This window comes from Anopheles arabiensis, chromosome 2, assembly GCF_016920715.1.
Source record: "Anopheles arabiensis isolate DONGOLA chromosome 2, AaraD3, whole genome shotgun sequence".
Classification (NCBI taxonomy): Eukaryota; Metazoa; Arthropoda; class Insecta; order Diptera; family Culicidae; genus Anopheles; species Anopheles arabiensis.
Genome location: NC_053517.1, coordinates 1,568,706 through 1,590,677, shown reverse-complemented (window position 1 = coordinate 1,590,677; position 21,972 = coordinate 1,568,706). Strand labels below are relative to the sequence as shown.

The 21,972-nt window shown below is 48.5% G+C and overlaps 3 protein-coding genes across 3 annotated transcripts; 1 reads left to right on the top strand and 2 right to left on the bottom strand.

The window, feature by feature from the left end:
• Positions 1-35: 35 nt before the first annotated feature.
• Positions 36-4,513, bottom strand: LOC120896105 (arginine/serine-rich coiled-coil protein 2). The gene is made up of 5 exons (XM_040299963.1): positions 4,184-4,513; positions 3,310-3,462; positions 1,861-2,109; positions 1,431-1,789; positions 36-1,364 (listed from the first exon to the last, which is right to left on the bottom strand). Exons 1-5 carry the CDS (start codon positions 4,247-4,249, stop codon positions 200-202), a joined length of 1,992 nt encoding a protein of 663 aa, XP_040155897.1. The 5' UTR covers positions 4,250-4,513; the 3' UTR covers positions 36-199.
• Positions 4,514-4,866: 353 nt separating this feature from the next.
• On the bottom strand, positions 4,867-9,292 carry LOC120896108 (COMM domain-containing protein 4). Its single transcript, XM_040299969.1, has 4 exons — positions 9,205-9,292; positions 9,025-9,106; positions 5,467-5,607; positions 4,867-5,381 (listed from the first exon to the last, which is right to left on the bottom strand). The coding sequence occupies exons 2-4, from the start codon at positions 9,025-9,027 to the stop codon at positions 4,914-4,916; spliced, it is 612 nt and encodes a 203-aa protein (XP_040155903.1). The 5' UTR covers positions 9,028-9,106; positions 9,205-9,292; the 3' UTR covers positions 4,867-4,913.
• LOC120896107 (leucokinins-like) lies at positions 6,799-8,976 on the top strand. Its single transcript, XM_040299968.1, has 2 exons — positions 6,799-7,563; positions 8,183-8,976. Exons 1-2 carry the CDS (start codon positions 7,056-7,058, stop codon positions 8,563-8,565), a joined length of 891 nt encoding a protein of 296 aa, XP_040155902.1. The 5' UTR covers positions 6,799-7,055; the 3' UTR covers positions 8,566-8,976.
• Positions 9,293-21,972: the final 12,680 nt, after the last annotated feature.

The window sequence follows — 21,972 nt, the reverse complement described above, 5'->3', positions numbered from 1 at the left end:
GGGAAGGTGGCGAAAGGAAAGAAAAAACGTGTCAGTAGTTTTACAATGAGTTTGTTTATTCATCTTGATGCTGTTGTAGCACGTGAATGCGCACGTGCGACACGAAAACAAAGGTTCTCCTACACTATACAGCGAAAGTTCTACGGCGCAAAAGAAAAGGACAAAACAAACTATGGCCATATGGTAATGCCTTATGCAATTAGAACTGGCGGGCCTGAGAGCCAAACCCGAGACCAACGCCACGCATCGTGTGTGTCACCTGTCGGGCAACTTCGTACTGCTGCTCCATCGTCGAGAACAGTTCTTCCTGCTTCTTAATACTGTCTCCCGTCGATTTGCCGCCATTTGAAGGGCCGCTCGCTCCCGTCGCCCCTGAGCTGGAGCCTACCTTTGCGGAGAGGGATGTCGAAGAGGTTCCTCCTGCCGGAACGGGCGATTCCCCTTCCTCGCCCGGCTTGGGCGCTGCATCCTTCACTCCCATTAGGCGCAGGAATTTCGACGCAACCCGACCGTCCGTGTCCTGTGCAAACTTTGCCTGCTCCCATTTGCTTATGTTCGAAGACACCTCCTTGCTTTCGGTTGTCTTGTGGCTCCAGAGCAATTTGCGCTTCTGCACTTGATCCGCATACCGGACCGGATTCACCACGCCCGGGTTGTAGTAGGACGGGAGCGGTACACTGTCCACTGCCTTCTGGCTCTGCTGCAACACATCGATCCCCATCTTCTCGAGCTGTGCCGCCTTTGCGGTGTTGCGCAGCAGCGCACTCCGGGACAGTAGCACACTCGTGACGGCCGGATCTTGTTGAGCGGGTGGTGTTGCCAGCGGCAGAGCAAGCTGTCCGAGCTTCGATTCGTTCGAAAGGGTCAGTTTGGCGGCAACGGCTGGAGGAATCAGCGAGCTGATCGGTGGTTTCGTTGGGATGCTCATTAGGGAAGGTATGCCTGCAGTCGGGACAAGGCTAGGAGCCGCTCCCAGCAGCGACTGTGCGACGGGCGGTGTGGGCAACAGCGATACGGGTTTCGTCGTCGGGCTTTGCGTAAATCTGCTCGGAGTTGGTAGCAAACCAGCGCCGGCGTAGGAAGCGTTTGTCGATGGTGTTTGTTGCTGACTGGTGCGAGGCGGCGAAGACTTGGCGCCAGATCTTGACCGAGACCGGGAGCGGGAACGTGAATCGCGCGCTCTCGATGATGGTACTCGCTCGTTTGGTGAGTGACGTCGTCGGTGGCGTGATTCGCGTGATTCTGAGCGTCGACTTCTACGGTGATCCTTGTCGTAGTCTCGACCGCTTCTCCTATCCTTACGATCATCTTTTCGATCGTATCCACGAGAGTCGCGTCGATTATTATCACGCTCATTGGATTTGCTATAAAGTGGAAGGAATGCGAGTTAGTATAGGATCTAAAAGTAGCAGAAAGCAGAAAGCAATTACCTCCAATTCCCTCCCCCACGTCGTTGATCTCGGTGGTAATCGCTGCGAGAGTCCCGAGCCGAGCCACGATCACGATCATAACGGCTACGTTCCCGGTCTCTATCCCGTTCCCGCTCGCGCTCACGTTCACGATCGCGGTTACGATCCTTCGGGCGATCCTTTTGGCGCTCTCGCTCCCGATCTCGGTCACGATTGCGCTGTTCACGCTCCCGTTCTCGTGTGCGATCACGCTCGCGCTCACGATCCTTGTCACGATTTTTACGCTCACGCTCACGGGACTGGCTTCGGTCGTGCTTGCTGGCATCGTGCCTCGGTGGGGAAGATTTTCTTTTATCCTTCCGGTCTGCTTTCATTGGACTCTACAAACAAACAGGGAAGTTTATTGAAACGATCGAAAGGAATTGGTAGCCGCTTGTTGGCAATTTCATACCTTATTGTTACTACCGTTACCAGCTGAACGGCGCTGATCGCCCGAAGGCGATTTCGATTGTCTGTTCTTGCTATCCTTTTTCCCGGATGATGCTTTCTCTGACGATTTATGCTCATCAGCACCATTTTTGGCCCGTTTCGATCGCGATGCCGGCGAAGGGCTGCGGGACGGAGACTTCGAGCAGCGGGAACCATCCGTTGAGTTAGAACGTGACGAGGTTCGCGACGACGAGGATGACGATGATGAGTTCTACAAAGAGAGAAGCAAACGCCATGCGTACGTCCCAGCTGTTGTTTTATACTGCACTCAATCCGCTCGCTGTCGAAGCAGTGACGGAATCGAATCGAGCTCGATTCGAACCCGAAAGGCGTCACGCACTAGGCGAGCACAATTGTTTGCAGTAAGCTTATTTGGGAGAAATAGGTTCCTTCTTTCCATAGTTCGATACATAACATTCAGAAAGCGGCGCCGATCGATACCATGGATGGGTGGTGGGCCCAGAATGCACCGATATACGTACTCATTACAGTATTTGTAAATTACGCTTTAAAAGAGTAACATTATTGGAAATTGGCGGTAGAGAAGAAGAAAGGGTGAGAAATGTGTCGGTTTCGGTACAAATTAGGTTGCTTTTCTAGCCATACTTACACAGCAAAGCTTCTTCTTACTCACAGCGGATTGCGAAAGAAACGATCCGGTGCTGGGGATTGCCACTCTCTGAACGTTTCTCACAATCCGCAATCCCTACGCCCCATCGTCATAAACATCGTCAAAACCCGCCCTTTTTCTACTGCTAGGCCGCGCGTGGATCTGGCTACGGGATGTTGGTGTCCAGAAACAGACTGGGCAGTCGCATCTTCCAGGAAAGACAACGCTCCCGATGGAAGAGTGGGAATGTTCGGCGCCTACAGTCCGATGACCGCGCTTGTCGTAGTAGTGGTAGTACGGGGCTGGTGACATGAATCCAGCAGGTTCGTTGCACTTGGGAGGTGCTTTTGAGTTTGTGTTTGTGTGTGTGTTTTGAGGGATTTTGTGGCATATGCATTTTTTTTAAAAAGGCTAAATGATTGAGGTGTTCTTTGGACGACAACATAATATGCGTCAGGATTATTGGCAATTGACAATTGGCGGTGGTTTCGAAAGAAATGAACGAAGTACTGATCGGTTAGTGAGAGATTCGAGAGATGTGAACGGGTTTTGGAGAGAGATAGAAAATACAAAACAGCTTGGAACATTGGAATGGAGAATTGAGCTCGCTTTTCATAGTTTTTCTTTAGAAACATTTCCGTTCAAGTAGTATAATTTCACGTACAATTACAGATTGCGTTAAGATAATGTAGATTATTTTTCTTTTGCTATATGATTCAGTGGACAACAAGCTAATTTTACAGTGAAAGTGGGAAATATGAACAAGAGAAAGGTGCTAAGCCTAAGTGCATGCATATTTACCTTGCGTGATTTATGCTGGCCCTTGCTTTCCTTTGCATCCTGTTTCTTATCCTTTTGGTCGCGGGCTGACGGCTGTTTGTCGGCGGTGCTTCGTTTGGGTGATCCCGCCGATGCGGACGAGTTCGACGAACCGGTCGGTGAAGCGGTATGTTCCTATGGGAAGGGGCAACTATTCAGGATACATACAGGCAAGACAGGCAAATGGTGTTATTAAGGTGGTCTTTACAACTGATGCTTTAATGTTTCTTCTGCTTTGCGGAAACAACCATTTTCCCCAACCAATCCGTAGCGTTCACCACTCGACTGGTAGAATTGCTTTGGAATTGACACTCTCGTGACCTTGAGCCAGTGCATCAGCAATGTTTAGTAGGGACAGTAATAAGAGACATTACGCTAATCATCATCATCATCTATAAACATGGAATCACATCTCCCCTCGTGATCGTTTTGACACCATTCAACTTGAGCACAAGTGCAGTGGCTTAAAAATTTCAGACAAAAAAAAATCAATAATCTTCAACCGCAGGAGATGCACGCGTTACTGTACCCACTCGTATCGTATTTGTGCGATGGTTGGTTAGCACATCCAGCCAGGCACTGCTCGCAAGCTATATTTAATTTTGAAAATTTCTTTTTTTAACCATTCAACGGCTAGTGTCACGCATTGGTTAATCTGTACCCTTTTCTGTACACAGATCCGGGATAGCTTCCGTATATGGCCATTATCCCCCCTCAAAAAAGGTCCAGCTTCCGTCGCTCCTGGGGGTGTGTGCACGATCACAATGCTTCGCACCGTACGCGATATCAAAATCGTTTACAGCCTGTAGCAAACATGTAAGACCAAACATTATAACCATTAGCATTAACTATTTACCCGATTCGAGTCCATATCCTCCGATTCATCCTGGTCCGCGGCCTCGTAGTTACGTAGAAAGTCCATGGCGTTATCGAAGCCTACGGACGATGGGGGTCCGTTCGGGAGAAGATCGATATCCTTGCCACACAGCTCACTGCACGGCACAGTTCGGGTTGATTTCGTCGGGAACGCGTAACTTTGCCCAAGTTATCAAATACTCCTCTATTCCGATAGATAAATTCGTTCCGGAAACAAACAAACAAGGTGTCAGAAAATTTCCAAGAAACTTTTTCAGGCTTCTTTCCTGTGTTCTATACATGTGCAGTGAATGCTCCGCACGGCGTATGTGTGTGTGTGCGAGTGTTTGCTTGAATGCGGCTGTCAGAACGTCTATATGGGTTTCTTGAGTTCTTGAATGAATTCAAAATGCGTCGAATCGTATCACAAAACGATCGTTTAAATACCGATTTTTATTAAAACTAGAATGGAATAATGATTCACAAAACAGGTGATTCGATTTAATCGCTTAGAATGCTTGAAAGACCCGGGGAGGAAGAGAAAGATACTGGATTTTAAATTGTAGCACCGACCATCGCAGTGGGTTAAGTTGCGTATACACGGCGGCTATTTCGATCACATCGCTGAACCCTACTCAAAATTCGAAAATTTACTTTTTCTATGACAGAAACTTTTAAAACTAATTTATAGAGAGAAGTTATAGCAATGCTTTCCCTTATCAGTGTACATTTTATTTTTCTTCCGAATATTTCTTATCAAAATTATAGCTCTCCATCGTATCGCGCACAGCTTTCAGCTCGCTGAGCAGCAGCAACGCATCGTTACGGTTGAGATTCACGGTGTGGGCCGTTTTTCTCGGCAAACCGTCCACTATCTCGTTCTGTATCCCGATCTTGAGCTGAATGCAGTCGATCGTATTCTTCGGAATGCTGCAGCTGAAGGTGTCCAGCTGATTGATGCTTAAACTTTTCTCCCGCAGTACGGCCCGTATCTTTTGCACGTAGTCGTCCAGCAGCCGACAGAGGATGGCGGTATGCTCCTTCGGCAATCCGAGCTGCTGCAGTTCCGTGCTGAATTCTGCACTCTCCGTGTTGTACCGAGAGGCACTGGTAAGCAGAAACCGTAAACAAGCGATACCTCCCTTCGGCCCGTCCATGGAACCTTTAGTGATGGAATAGATTTTGCTAATCTCAGCTTCCTGCAATGTACGTCGGAGGCAGAGAACGCGTGTTTTTTTAAGGCAAAAACAAATACCAATCCATAACGACGATCCTTGGACTTACCGGTATTTCTTCGCCTAGAATCGATTTGGCCGTATGTTCTCCGAGATCGTTCAGCTGACCGGTGGTGAGTTGGGCCAGATTGGAATGGATTTCGGCCAGCACCCAATCGGGACAGTCGCCATCACCGCAGAAGCGAAATTTCTAAAAGCAGACCAAGCAGTATAATGAGAACACACTCACAACGGGGTACTTCCAGATCGTCGATACGCTAAGCATAAAAGCTAAATGATTGGTTAAAAACTTTCACCAACTTCATTAAACGGAATGGGCCCAGTTAACGGCGGGACAGTTTGAAAGAAGTTGGCAAAGTTGGCGCATAGCTTGGCAATCGGTTTAATTGCTCTCTTCAACCGATGACGTAGATTCACGGCAGGCCGTGAAGAGCTGCCCCGAATACAGACGTCGCAGCGCAAACAACATGATGGCTTTCGAAATGGAGGGCCCAACAGGGCGGTACGGGGGTTGTAATGATAAAACTTGCACTCCGAGCCTCAAAGACGCACCTTTTGCAGTTATCAACTGTCCCGAATCAAGTAGCGTGATCACAGCTGCTCCACAACGACAGATATGTTTTCGTCACGAAAGCAGGTCCACCCTTACTGTACCTGCACTACTTACTGCCAGGCGATACGTTCAAAGGCCAGCATAGAGTGGGCATTATTCGGGCACAAAAAGGATTTTCCCGGCTACTGGGATCCGACTGCTGCTGATCCGGTTGCTTTGGTGCAACTTTTCAAATGAGTGGCAACGTGCTTCATCGGTTCCGCTCGGTTGAACAGATTTGATTGCACGACAAGGCGGACGGACGGACGGACGGACGGACGACGGCCGGACTATCCTACCTGAGCGCCATTATTTTCCGGTTGGCTGTTTGATGCGCCCCAAACCTAACCCCAGCCGGTGTCATTTAAGGTTAAAACTTTTCATTACGCACGTCCCTTGCTGCGAAGGAGGCGTAAATGACTTCACCGGGTCAGGAGGTGCGGCGACGGCGACGACGACGACGACGTTTTGATAATGGGTGTAAATCTTAAATCAAGGCAGGCCATCCTATCCCTCCCATCCTTCCCATCAGCATCGCGCGTTAATATTTTTCGTTTGTTAGAAATACTTCAATCGGTTGTAATTGTCAGCAATCAAGGATGCTTCAGTGGCAGTGGTTGGTGGTTGGGGGTTGGGTGCGAGCACACAACTCCCTTCGGAATTATTTTACGAATCGATGATTTGTGTAGGTTTCCACCGAATGGTGGGCCCCAGCGCTGATCTTATTTTGGAAAGGGTAAGGGAGTGTATAAAAAGGACATCCGCCGTTCAACAGGTGCGTCAGTTTGCGTTTGACCGTGGCCGCGTCGACATGCACCCGACCAGGACGACCACGACGATGTCGCGTTCGGCTTTTTGAGTGTGTCCGCGCGGTGTGTGACAAGGGTGAAAGTGACAAGCAAACACGCGGATAAAAAAGCAACTTCAGTGCACAGAGAGGACACACAGAGCTATTTTTGGAGCAAAAGGATAAAAAAGTGCAAAAAAACCGGTGCGGACAGACGCAGTGAGTAGTGTGAAGTGTGCCCAGGTGACGGACAGGAAGGATGGCCATATTTTGTCTAGTTCTGGCAACGGCTGCATTTGTGCTGGTCGGTGGCCCTCAGGCATGCCGCTGTGATCGCCCACCGACCGACGAGAACGGGTTCGATGGTGCGAATATTTGGAAAAGTATCCGCGACCGGCTCCTGGCTGGCGCTGGGGATCCTGCCGGCAGCAATTTGATTTCAGTTGCAAAGATGCCCCACGAAATGGGTCCCACGTTCGCGTGGAACCTGCGGCCAGCTGGATCCAGCCCGACCGAACCAATGCTTCTGCAATCGCTGATCAATCGCTACCGGAAGTACATGGTGGAACGATTCGTTCGATTCGATGACGCCTGTTCGCTGCTGTTGGGTGGCGAGACGACGCTCAACGGCGAAGATGAATCGACGGACGGCGACGGCGACAACGAGGACGACAACGGAGAAGCGTTGCCGAACCGAAGAACGACCGACGTTGGGCCAGCATCGATGGAGGGAAGCGGCATTGCCGTCGGTGCGGGGCGCGGTGGCGGTGAGTCGTTTCGACCGGAAATCAACGGTCTGTTTATTTGATTTTGGAAGTCGCTCGAGGAGGTTCTCTGTTAGCTTTCCCCGTTTAGGAGCATCGTGTATTTTTGTGCGCTACTCGCTCTACACACAAACACACGCGCGCGCGCGCTCCCGCGGACATTTTACACGCGGAAGTTCTTGGAGGGTTGAAGGGTGAAAAGGGGTAGGTTCTTTTTTTGTTTTTGGTTGGTCGCATGTCCACCCCACGAACACGAACGATGTCAAGCAAAGCGTGTTGTTTGCTTTCGCTTGTTGTTGACCGGGGGACGGTCCTGTGAGCCATTTTAGCGTGATTGCTTTCCGCGGGCAGGGTGTGTTGGGAGAGGGGGAAGTTAGTTGAATTAATGTAACGCAATCATGCAATTATGGCGTGGCGGACTCGGTAGGATGTGTGAAGAGTACGTTTTAAGTGTACTCGGTAGGGAAGCAATTAAAAAATGGCGCATTTTAACGGAAAACTCTGAACCCTGCTGTATTGATTACCGATATGCATGTCGAACGATCGGTTTATGGGGCTTGCGAGAGATTGCAATACAAAAACACACATTTTAAATAATTTGCATTTTTTTGTTGCTTTTCAGCGTCAAATCCAATGCTTGAAACGATGCCGCTGACTCGACCAACCCGCTACGAGATGTGCTCCCGAAACGCGAAACAGTACTACCGCTGTCTGGTGGAGCATTTTAACGATCAGCAGCTGCTGGGCATGCTGCAGGATTATCTCGAAACGTACTGCGACGGTGTCCGGCGTGGCAGTTCGGTGGGGCCACAGAAGCGGGATACGCCACGGTACGTGTCGAAGCAAAAGTTCCACTCGTGGGGTGGCAAACGGAACACGGCTCAGGTGTTTTACCCCTGGGGCGGCAAACGCAACATGCCCCGGACGCACAAGCAGCCGAAGGTGGTCATAAGAAATCCGTTCCATTCGTGGGGTGGCAAACGAAGCGATCCACCAGCCGCCTGATGGACCGGTGAGCAGCCCCTGCCCGATCTCCTCGCATCTCAGGTAGCAGCAGCAGCAGCGGCAGCGGCAGCAGGAAGGTGGTTCGATCATCGGCAGTAAGATGATGGGAACCCGGCCAACGCCGCTGGCCCGCCTGCCCAACCGTCACCGGCGTCACCGATCACCAGCCGAGTTCGAAGCTTTCCCCTCTGGTCCGTGCATGATTGCAGTTTGTGTGTATGTGTGTTTGATACTACCAAGATATTGTTGTTATCATCGTCCAGTCCAGTTGCTAAGCCGATCATTATTGCTCCCGTAATCAGTTCGCCGCCACTCGCCACAATTCTCACAACAGAGCAGCAAGGATATTTCAATAAACAATGCGTTTGCGAACCGAACAGAAGATGGCATGTACGATGGCGGTGTTGCGTATGTTTTGAGGTTTTGAGGAACAAAAAAAAAGCCCCGAAAGAAACTTACCATTTTGATAAGCGAATGCACCACCCACCGGAAGTTGGGAAGAGTGTAAGGCCTCGGCTGTATCAAAAACGATCACCTTCCTCTGTAAAATTTGAACGTGCAGAGATCACAAAGGAAATCGGATGCATTAATTTAGTGCTTTGGACTGTGGTACAAAGTATAAAACACGAAGAAACTTACTTTTTATCACGCACCGGGCACACAATTTGGTATTTGTTTATTTTGCGGCTTTGCAAACATGATAAAGGCCCGTGTACACGACACGCCGTCAAACAGCTGTCAAACACGAAGGGGACTGCCCGGGACGAAGCTTTCCGAAGTTAAAGTTAGCTTTCCTACAGATGGCGCTCCTGTCGCGAAAGAGTGAAGGGAAACTTTTGGCCCCCGCATAACAAAATCGTGCAGTTTAAAGCGCTATTTTGCGTAAATTTTGGGCAAATTTTGATAAAATTCAGTACTTTTAACGGTATTTGTGTAGTTTTATTTTACCATGGAATGAGAGGTTCAATGAGCTCATCTCTTTCTACAAATGCAATTGTGCTGGAATGCATTCAAGTGAGGGATGTTGGAGAAACGAGTTTAAATCTTTTCGAAATATGCCACCCATGCCAAACGGTCTGCTAGCTATTTTACCTTTTCAAATGGTAATTTTAACGTAAATGAAAATGAAAGTACTAGTTGAAAGTGCCAAAAGGCATTGTCCCCGAGTTAGAGAGACAGAATGTGATTAGATTAGTTTGCTGCACTGTGTGGAATCCTCTCGTCCAACAAACCAAGACGATATTACATTCGAAAGTGTGTAAAGTTGGGCGTGCGGACCAAGAATGCAATGGTTAGAAAGTCTTTGTGATAAGAGAGTGGTATAGGATTACAAAACGCTTTCGGGAGCTTTCGGTTGATTTGCGATGAGCACCAGCCAAGCCCCGAGTGAAGATGTGTGAAAAGTTTTGGCAAAGATTCCCACTCCCGGTCGGTAACAGCCTGCGTCGCTGCTGCTGGTATGCGGGGTGTGGTATGCGTTGTAATTCAATCAAATGTTTGGCCAACTTTCACCTACTCGACGAAAACTGCAGAACGATATTGTTGGGATGAAAACACCCCGTCCTTTCGAGGTTGCCGCTTTACCGAGCGCTTTAGCCGTGAGCCATGCATGTTTTAATCTCTTACGTCGTCGATAATCCGACAAGCGATGTAGGTCCTTTATGCGCTTGACTATGGCCGCTCACGAGCGGTGTGGAAAGTTCTAACAAGGGGTATTTTCTTCTCGATTAGATCGTAACCATTCGTTTCGCATTCCTAAGCAGCACCACGTGGAGTAAGAAGCTTGGATGCACCGTAATTGAACCGTGCACTGCATCCCGATGGAAAAGGACTGTACGTCACGAGGAGCAACGAGTTGTGACATCGAACTCACTTCAGCCATGCTTTTTCCATTGATCTCGCGCACCCATTAGCAGACGTAGCAGGCGATGATGCGTTCCCAAGACCGACGGTGGTGCACCCATTAGTGGGTACTTTCGGTAGCGCCAATTACCTGTTGTGATGCACTTTTGTGTCACATCTGCAACTGCAATCGTAGGCAAACAGGTAACGAGTGTAATGTGGTGCCATTAAAAAATGACGTTGTCAGCAGGGTTTTACTGTTTGCCCGTAGGAAATGGGACACAGAACGGTATGGACGATCTTCTGATTGAGTTGCAAAATGGCCCATAGCACACAGTGAGCGTAACGTTTGAAGGTTTGGCCACACGCTAGTGTACTCTTCAGACTCCAGGAATTTTTGTGCAAAGGTAGCTGTTTTTTGGAAAGTGAATTCACGTACGCAGGGAGAACGTTCGGCGCAAGAATGTTGCGTAATGTTTGACCATCGATGAGTCCCCGAAACAAACGATCCTCCTCCGACCTTGAACGCAAGTGTCGTCGGAGTGTCGGAGTGTCTAGCGCAGAAAAGGGAAAGGGAAGCTGATCGTACCGTACCAAGGGAAGCTGTGGCGACGGTTTGTTTGACGAGGCTCCCCCCCCCCCCCCCCTTTGGAAAAGTGAGACAATGTGGGCAAAAACGGAACAGCATGACGGCAGCGAATTGAGGGCGTCCGATATGTGAAGCGTCGGCGTGATGTCGGACGGACCGGCCACAGGCACCGGGTATGACGTTCAAGGTTTTCGGTAAGAATGGTTCGATTCGAATGGAATCGCGCGATCGGATTTGGCTGATCCGTTGCGTTCTTTGTACGATCGATGAGAAGAATGTGAAGCCCGACAGCTGCGTGGCAGCCGGGTTGATCTGGCAGACTGACCGTGGACGACATTTGACTGATCTAGATCTAGAATTGGAAGGCAGATTGGAAATGGAGATCTTGGACGATCTGGTAAATGTCGATATCGATTGATACGCACAGAGAACAAGGAGTACTGCGGCCCTCGTCAGTGAGTGAGAAACGAGCGTTTTACTTTCAAACACGTGGCCGAACGACATCCAAAACGGAGTGTTGCCTTACATCCGCCTACTGGCTTGGTGGTCGCCGCCGATGCCACCGCCGCCACCAATTGGAAGGTTGCTTGCCCTTCGATGTTCGTGACGGAAACGGAGCAATTCATCGTATCTCTTGAGCCATCTGAAGCCGCGGGAAACACTGCCTGCCACTCACTTTCGACGAACAACAAATGACGAGTGTCATTAGCTCCAGCAGGGAAAGGTCCAGGGAGTGGGTTTGGTTTTAGGCGTCGAGCTGGAACTCTCACATTGTAATGGGCTTTTTAGGGCTTTGCTGTACATTTCCTGCCAATAATTATTTGTAGGCCGTAGGTAAAACATTTCAATTTTCCACATTTCCATACCCCGAATAGACAGCTCGTTAGCTTGCATGTACCGATCGTGACGTACCCGCGAAAGAGACTGGCCCGCCCGTCCTACAATGCAAAGTAAAATTAATTTATTGTTTAAACGTTGAGGAATGCTAGTCGTAACCCATCGTTCATCATCCAGGTCGAAGCATTCCGGACCAAAGTTTGAAGCTTTGATCGAGAGCTGCCTCTCCCCCTGTCTCCTCTGCTCGTGCCTCGCAGTGCTCCCGTCGCTGCAAAGGATTGAGATAATTCGGTTAACTGCGCTTAATTAATAGCTAATATTTACCCTGTCGAGCGCGGTACGATTGCATCTTGCCCCCCCCCCCTCCGGAATCTGCTCCGGTGCGCTGATGTTTGGTCAGTAATTTACATAATACCTACCATCGATAAGCCTCGGATTTGTAAGAGAGCGCAAGCGATCGGGATTGATGTTATAAGGGTCGGCTGGTGTGTGTGTGTGTATGTGTGTGTGTGTGTGTGGATATTATAAATCATAACTTTGAGAAAGCAAAGGAACCGCACCCTCAGTAATATTCGGTCTGAATTTGTTCGCGTAGTAGTAGAAGTTGGCCCATCTTTCCAGACATTCCTGGAGTTGTGTGGTTTCAAGCTGATGCGAGCATTGCGAAACATTGAACCGACTGGGTGATTTGTGCTAATTAAATAAATGGTTTGCTGCTACAGGCAAAAGCACATGTTCACCGTGGAAGTCGTGAGCTGTAATGGAGAGAGCCACCATCGTTAACACCGCAGGTCGAAGGTGAAATACATCCAGTGTTATGAATGGTTTGCTTAGTGATTTCTGCAGCATTTTCATGTATCGTTTGGCCCTTCAGACAGAAGGGTAGAAGTTGTTTAAAACTCGCCCGCCCTACAATTCTACACAGTGCTGCACAATATGCACATGAGGATTCAATTCTCTTGGTAACCGGAAATGAACCACGTGCATTGAGAAAGCAGGAGAGAGAGCGTGTGAAGTGCATGTAAAAAGGACGTGTGCAAGAGTTGAGGAAATGCCAAAGGCGTAAATATTTGAGTGGCAATGATTTTATAATGTGTTCACTCAAACACACGCGCGCCAGGGGCTGAGCTATGGAAAACGGTGGGAGCCTTCGTCGGGCCTTCGTTGGGTCTGGTGATGCTGGTCGGATGAGGGATGTCGAACTGGATTGGCCCTAGAGTCCTGCGGATAATGGGTGTAATAGTCCGTGAAGTTAGTGTAAAGTTTGAGTGCGAGTGTGTGTGTGTGGATGAAGGAGGCACGGTGTAGGTGAGTGCTACACGTGCTTACACGTGCTCGAAGCATTCAGGCGAATCTGCACCGAGTACTAATCAAGAAAAATGACGATTCCATTAGTGGCGTGATGGCATAAATTACGCCTTCTGCCTTTCACCACCGTGTCGATTTGCGCTCTGTTAGTTTGTGTGTGTTGAGAACTGCTCATGCTAATTAAACCATCTCCCTTGCAGTAATAGTGTGCCTCGGTACGCAATTTAAGGTTTGATTTTTCACGGTGCAATAAATTCAACCTCCTCTTTAATGACTTTAATGACTGCAAACGATGAGGCTGGGAGGCACCCATGGGTTGCTGTGTTTTTTGGAGCATTTTTTTTTGTGTAATGTCCAGTCGTCCTGGAGCTCTTCATTTTAGCGATTTCCCATCACGGTGGACACGCGATGATGAAGGTTCTGGAAGGAATTTGTCCACCGCCCCAGTAACGACGTTATTATTATTCATTATCATGATTAATTACAGTTACAGGGATGTGTTTTTTGGTGTTGTCGTTGTTGTTGTTGTTGTTGCTACAGCCACTCGTTTTTAAAGGTGTGACGAAAAGTGGCGGGAAAACCGGGAAACGGGAAATGACTCAGCGGAAAAGCGAATTAAGGAAAAGTTGTTTTGCCTGTGTTGTGTGTGGTTACAGGGCGAGAAACTCTTTAAAGCGCGGGAAGAGCACACCACGGAAACGATGCCTGTACGCTGTGGATCGTAAAAATAAACCGCCGTTCAACGTTCGATCAACAGCCCAACAGCACAGGGCACACGGCACGTGCGGTCCTCACCAAATGCGGCCCGCCGGTCGTGTTTGGTTGCGCTGGGAAGCAAAGGCAAAAATGGAAAGAAAAGCACTTTAACATTACACCATCGTGAAGACGGCCGCAAGAAGCTGGGATGCCGGCGGGAAGAAACTTTGGCGCCCGATCGAATGCCGCTTAAAACGGGTGTCGATTGCCGAGTTTCGAAGGTGTCGCTTTTAATTAGTTTCGCGTTTGCTGGTGTTGTTGGCGGTTCGAGATGGGGGAGAGAAGGATATTTTTTTCCTGGCACCTCTCAGCGGTACGGCAAGGGGTAAGTACAAAGCAACAGATTAATTGCTCACGTCAGAATGGACGATTAAGATCGGACAGGGGAACCACAGGGAAGCAACAATTAGCTCGTCGTTGCAGGATGTGTCACAAACGCTCCCCAAAAACACCAACCAATATACAAGATTGGTGGCATTTAGCCGTGTTGCGTGTGATGAAACACGATCAACACACACGCACACACGCACGATTTACATACAGGTAGCTCGTGGGAACGCACCTTCGGGACGGAAGTTGGACGAGGGAAACGAGATCGTTCGCAAGCATAATTTATGCACCTGACTGACCTTGTGCGGGCCGGAAAGGCCTCCGGCCAATCGGATCGGACGTGGCGTTTGTTATCTTGACGGAATGCGAAGCGTTTAGAAAGGTGTGAAACACACACACACCTGAACACCAGCGCTAAAGATCGAAGATCATTGCTGGTTCGATCGATCATGGAAATAGCGGGTTTTTTGCTTGACTGCCGTGTACCGGGCTCATCAAAGGACTTGCGAAATTCAAATGCACCACCGATGCGCGCAAACAGAGCACAGAGTGTCGGGTGAAGGCAACCCACGCGCCTCAGCGTCGATTATGATCTTGAGCGTGTGAGTGTATCTGCGTGCGCAGGTTTATGCCGAGCAAGAAGAGGTACCGAGGTCGCGAATGCTCGAAACATCATTGCGCAAACGAATGGCGGAAGATAAATGGTGCGGATAAAGTTAGGTTGGAAAAAAGATGTGCTTTTGATGCCAATTGCGATATGAGTGTTTTGTGTGTGTGTGTGCTGTTAATGATATTCAGAGCAAGTGCGTGCGTTTGTGAATGGTTTGGTCTCAGTTACAATCATGTCCTCTCGAGATGGTGATTGTTGTTCCTAAATAGTGTTCCCCCCCCTCCCCCCTGTCGCTTATGGTTGGTATGTGTGGGTCATCCTCGCGCAGAAGGTTACAGTCGCTCGACACTGAACTTCAGTGCCGAATGTCTCGATTGGCAGAGACACTCTCCAAGAGGAATTTGCCAACTGTGGCTGAAGGACATCGTTTTCGGATCGACTATCGTTCTCATAGTGTCTTTTTTATAACAATCTCCTTATATGGCCATATCTGAGATTGCTTTTCTTGTCTTAAAGCAATACAATCATTCTTCTGCTGTGTGGCTGCAAGCGTGATCTCAAGCGGTGAAGCCACCCAGCTAACGAGTGCTTGCGTGTGAGCTAACAATTAACTTCCAACATGCAAAGAAAATGTGTAATGTCATTCGTTTTGATGTCGTCGTAAGTGTATTAACTTTCTCGCGTCCGTTATCTTACATCTTGCCTTTTTGGGAGTAAGAAAACGGGGGAAAAATCAAAGTGATGAGTAAACAAAACCAACGGCAACAAAACCGAACCCTTCTAACAATATGGAACCTAACAAAAGGGTTTTCGATAGACGACGACGATGACGACGACGACACAGGTGTAATTGCGTCACCCACAACAAAAGGGCGGGAAAACACGCGCCATCAAAAGACATCGAAAGGGAAGGGCATCTATAATTGTGCTGGTGCAGGTGCCGGTGTCTTCCCTTTGCCCGGTACAGCAAACGCGTGCCAAAGCGAAGGAAGATAATCGTGATGAAAATACGGTGATCGAAGCAACAGCAAGCAAGCAGGAGCCGGCATAGCGGTGACGGGGTGGTGTTGTCGGCCAGCATCGTATGCTGGCGAAATGGCATAACTAAATAAAGCAAATGCAGACATCCCCACACAAACTCGCCCGACACTCATTGATCATTGATGACTTCAGAGACTTCATAGAGAGAAAGAAAGAGAAAACACTTGGGCGTTTGGGCGATGCGGGTCGTTGCTTTTATGCTGCCAGTTGCCTCCTTCTCATCCTCCATCTCCACCGATGTTGTGTAGCTTTTTGGGGGAATCGAGTTGCTTTGATTTGAAGTAAAAGCTCGCCGAAAACAGTACCGGCAAACAAAGGGGGCTGTAGTTGCTAGGAGACGATGTTGTAGGGGTGGAGGGCAAATATTGTTGAATGTACATGACCGAATCATGCTGCCGGTTGATAAATAGAGGAAACCAGTTTTGTTTATGCTGGGGGGCAAAAAAAAAAAAGAATGGGACAGAAATCGATACGGGAGTTGGTAATTGAATCAACCAAGCTTCAACAAGCAGACTCTTATTGACATCGCCTAACGAATGGGTTCGCATTTATCAGCCCGGCTGATCAATTGAACCGAGCAACAAAAATCGATGGGTGCAGCATCCCCCTCCCCCCAAAAGCCCCTTGCAGTCAAAGTCAAAGACAAACAAAAGCATATCCATCACGGTGTGTGTTTCTTGAACTGATGTTAATTAATTTTCGCGTTCACGTGCCTCTTTACCCCAAAAAGAAGGGGGGATGCAGAAAGGACAGTGTGTGTGTGTGCGATTAGACAAAACGTTCGACAGATTGACCTGGGAAGAAGGGGGAATAACCGCATGCTTACTACTGGACAACTTTCGTACTTTAAAACCCGCCACAAGAGTGATGCGATTGATGACACCGGGTCAGCTTCAGCTTCCATCGGGTAAAGGTTCGGTTTGAGGCTGCGGAACGGCTGCTCGTTAGCTGCTTTGCGCGCTGCTCATTTTGACCACTCGGTACGGCACGGGTTACGGTTACCGCATTTCATCACTCCATTCGCTGCCGAGTGCGTTTGAAGATGAAATTGAAAATTAAGCGACCTTCCAGTTCAATGTCTGCACAATGTTCGCACAACGGAGCGGGGCGGTTCAGAAGCAGCAGGAAAGGAGCTTCGAGGAGCTTCTCTGCGCATCGGTTGTTGGTGCAATGGATTAGGCTCTGAACGCGTGGTGGCTGTGTGTACGCACCGAGGAGCCGATCAGTAACGATCGCGCGGATAAATAAGCCAACGTGTACGCGACTGTTTGTCCGTTTCCGTCGCTTTTTATTCAATTGCATCTCCATGCCGAGTACGTGTGTATGTATGTGTGTGTATGGGTTGAGGTTCGGGGTTGGAATTGTACAAATTCATAATTACATACTAGCAGTAAAGTGTATCTATTGTGGGAGGGTAGAGCCTGCTCTATGGAGTGTTAGGCAAATAAAAATGAAGCGATAATTATGAATGCATCACAAAAAGGGTGATTGTTTTATTTTGTGTTTAGAAATTAAGTTTGTTACAATGAGAGCAGCATGTTTCAATAATGTAATTAAAAACGAGCTCATATATAAAAGCCTCAAAGATTGTTATTTAACAAAAAATAAAACTTTCACCGAATTACATTTACATTATTAGCTTCTTTTCAAATAATGGTACCATTTGATCGAAAAATCAATTGAAAGTGCTATCTTTCAGTGGGAACGTTAACAAGGGGAGTTCCACAAAACGACACGGTCACTCCAGGACCGACGTAACGAACCGTCCCGCTTCCAGGACGTGATGGCGCAATATTGCAAACGTTAAAAAGTTATCATCGTCCACCACCACTCCACTCCACTCGCCATTCGCCAATGGTGATGGGTTGGCATGGCGCTGTTTTTTTCTATTCTTCTGTTGCTTACTGCATTTAATGTTTAACCCGTCGGTCATCAATCGTCATGGTGGCAGCGGTAAAAAAAGTCCGCTGCAATTAAGTGTCCGCGCAGAGATAGTCTTCTTTTCTATTAGCTTCACGCGGTTTCTACCGATTGGACGGCATTTCTTTCTTCCTTCTATGGGTGAAGGCATGCAGCCAGCGGCCAGGTGAACGGTTGTTGGTGGCTAGTTTTATTTCCCTATTGGCCGGTTGGCATTAGTTGCATCGTTCAGATGGCGTCTCTAACGTACAACGATGCTGTGAGCCAACTTTTATAAACACATTTTAAAATACATTCTCTTCTCAGCCCCTTAAGCGACGGTTCATTGGCGAAGCCTTGTTGTTGCACTGCTGCTGGACCGTTTTTTATTATTCATTGCACCGGCATGCATATAAATCGGACCGGAGTGTAAAGTTGCCTATTGTGTGGTGGAAGGTGGCAAACCCCGAAAAGAAACTAAAAATTGAATAGCCCAACATGTTTTGCAGATTTATGGTGCACCCGGGGGCTGGCTGTTGGTTGGTTTTTGGTTGGTTTCGCGAAACTGCCGCTGCAAATCGAGGCCAACGCCCAGTACTAGGAGAATGAGAGTGTGTTGAAAGTATCACGGCACCGCCACCCGTGTCCCAGCGGGCGATAATCTATGTTTAAAGCTAATCTTTCCACTATCTTTGCCAACATCGAGTTAGTTGTAGTCGAGAAGTAACGAACATGAAGCGAACAAAAACGCTACATCGAGTCCTAACATCGAGCTACCTACCCCAAGCGTTGTGATGTGCGGTTGTGCGAAAAGGTGCAACTAATTGTTGGGCCCTGCTTAAAAAGTGATCTCCGCCAAAATGGTGACCCCTGGCGGGTGTGACCAGCACCTCGGTTGTGCACTTGTTCCCGCATAAATTAGTTCCGTTGTTATGCTTTTCGGCGGCGCAACGGTGGCAACCGATGGTGCAGTTCTCACGACCGATGGTACAGTTGGTCGCGTGAAGTAATGCTCCAACGAAAAGAAGAAAAAAAAATGCATCCTGATAAGCAGCAGGCAAGCAGGGCAAGCGAGTCGAGCAAGGCTTCCACCCACAACGACCCGACCCGGTTTTCGATCGACGGGTAAGCATCATCAACCTTACCTTTCGTAACTCAGCAGAAACGTTAATTGCATTTATGATTATTGCTCGTTAAAATCAGAAGGGTTGTAAAGTAAAAAAACACCCCTTAAAGCCCGTTGTCACTTTCATTCGACCGGTTCGAGCGTACAGTCGCGGACAGCTGTCGAGCGGAACTAACCGATGCAGTGAGAGTGGCCACAAAAGTGGCCATCTTTTACTTACAGGTGAACCGAAGCCACCTTTTATTGATGGAATTCATCACGGACTTTGGTGGGCTTCAATTAAGCGAAAGCTCACTTAAAAGCGGGCAGGTCAAATTGCGCGAATTTGAGGTGCGAATTGCGTATGGTTTCATGATTCCATGCTCTGTGCACACTGTGTTAGTGATAGGAAGCGAGCGCGAAACGAGCGGAAACTGTGAGTGAAAATGAATTTTGATTGCGGATTTTCGGTTTGCCCGGGAGAGTGTTGCAAGTATTGAATGCATCCGATTATTTACAGCTTAAAATAAAGCGTCTTTTGAAATGTATTGCTCTATTTGTAGAGTGTAGCGTGCAGCTGGCATAATTAGGCACCGAGTCTAAAAGCCTCGTACAAATGTTTAAGAGCAATTTAGATAATTACAAACTGATTCTATTACAAAGCAGTTCGGTGAATTCGTAGAAGAACCTCACACATGAACCCAATTGCACAATAGATGCCGCGGAGAAAGCAACGAACATTTGTTTCGAAAATGGGTAATGTTCAATTATCGCTCCCACAAAATGTACAGACACACCCTGAATGGGCAGCTAAAACCAACAGATTATACATCTATTAATTTAATCCAAAGCGTACCGTATTCAACTGGACTGCTGGCGCTAGCGTTATGTAAAGCGACGACAAAAGAAACACGATCGCGATTGACCGACCGGGTGCTATCTTTACAAAGTAATCGCCCAGCACGCCCAGCGAGCGATGATATTGTAAACGAATCTATCATTAGCATCATATCGAAAGATCGTTTCGTACCGGTAATCTGGCACGAACGTGGTTCACATTCGCCCCTCTCGGTCTCGGGTGCTGTATCGGCATGAATTGATTCGAATTTTGCTCTGCTTGCCACGTCTAACGCATCACATACCCTCTTACGGGGCCACTTGGACCGAGCTGGGCAAGACCTTCGTTACGGGTTAAGAGACAGGCATGGACCGGGTAGTCCAATCGATTGACATCCTACACTAGCGTAAGCGATTCGATTTACCTTCCTGGTTGTGCGCTGTAAAAGAAAACGCATCCAAATGGTTTGGGGTCGGAGGGGGATTCATCTGACGGCGGGGTTGAAGAAGTAGAAGGGTTCGAGATGCGGCATGTGTCTAGATATTTGTGTCCTCTCCCACCCCTTAGCCAACGGTTGCTGGTGTCCCTTTGTCGACCGGGTACGGTTAACGTGTCGAGTTTGAGTTACAAAAGCGACCGTAACACAGTTACGGCAACACGCTCGGACCCACCAAAGGAACCGTTCACTTTCGCACACAGGTGAGTTGTTGGTAAAAGGGACGGTCGGTATGGTAAATATGATTTGTGTCGAAGCCAGCTAGCCCCGCCACCACTTGCCACCGGACCTGGTTGGACCGGAGAGAAAATGCGGAATAGCAGACGGAGGTGGTGGGCGCCGATGATCGCTTCTTCACCGCGGATCCTTTCGACTCGAACCACAAAAGTGAGCTTATTTTAGTATGATCGCGCACTAGCTCTGTAGGGCCTGCTATGTAGGGCCGACGTGACTGACGACTGAGATCAAGAAATCATCATCAATCCAACCGTTTGAAGTTGGTAATGGGGGATGTTGGGTCTTTTGGCTGCTTCTGCTTCTTCTTCGCCGGGAGCTGGACAAGTGCATACGTTCGGCGTAATTGCACCTCAAGGTTCTTCCTTTCACAAGAGCTAATCTCGTGGTTCATATGTTGAGGCTTTTGGGGGAAAAAGGGAGAGGTAGGAACGAGATCTTTTTGAATGTACGCTTCACGAGACTGCGCCCGGATGCTACCGTTTTGTTTGGATTGACTTTGTATCGGCCATAATGCATGCATACGCAACTCCCAAACATCAACAACGTGTTCATTTCCATAACGATCGATTGTTTGCGGTTTATTGGTGGCTCTGGAGAGTTCATTTATTTTCCCGCGCTCATTGGAGTCAATCGGAGGGTAGTATTATGAACCGTTTTATGGTTAATAGTCGATCCGGTGAATTGGTGTTCGCATGCAAATTCCTCGACCGATGCAACATCCACCGCGATGTCAACGAACAGGTAATTGGAGCTCTTTCGCCACCGGCACGAAATTGACCTCCGGGAGCTTGAGACGGCAGAGCGCTTCTCCGGGGCAACTCAGCTGACGGAGCTACAATTAAAGGTGTCAAAACCCTTGCGAAGATTACCTTCGCTTAAGTGTGACCCCATCTGGCTACGCTCGATCGTGAGTAGCTGCCAACTGCTCCAATAATGCTTCGCGCATCTTCCTATTGTGTAGTGTAGGAACACCTCGCACCTGCCAGCCCCATCCATTGACCATCGCGTCGGGACTGGCGGGCTTTTGTGCAGAGCTCGGTGTGGATGCTTCAACACACACACACACACGCTGGCCAGCTAGTTGCACGCCAGCCGGCTGTGCAAATGGGCCTTGAGGGACTCCGTAAATGGAACGGCAGAAATATATTCTTTTCTCGTGATACATTTTCCCTTGCACGGTTGCATTCACGCCGAGGGAGCCATCCGATCGTGAGCCGAGAGGGAAACCAGACAGCCCAGTGCATTGGCAGCGTCAATTGACCATTTTTGTCTTTTTTCTCGCCTTCTAAGCAGGTTCGCCGTTCGAAGTTTGACATGTCAATTGATTGATGGTGGGATATGGTTGGAGGTCGGTAAAGGATTCCCTCGATGTGGATGGAGTCGGCTGTGTTTTAGCACGTTTCGCCATCGAGCGAGCGCACCAGAGCTTCTGCTTTGTAATTTGGAGTGTGTGAGTGTGGTTTTTTTCCGTTGGTTGCAAATTTAAACTATGTAAATTTAACAGTTTTCGCGCGAAGAA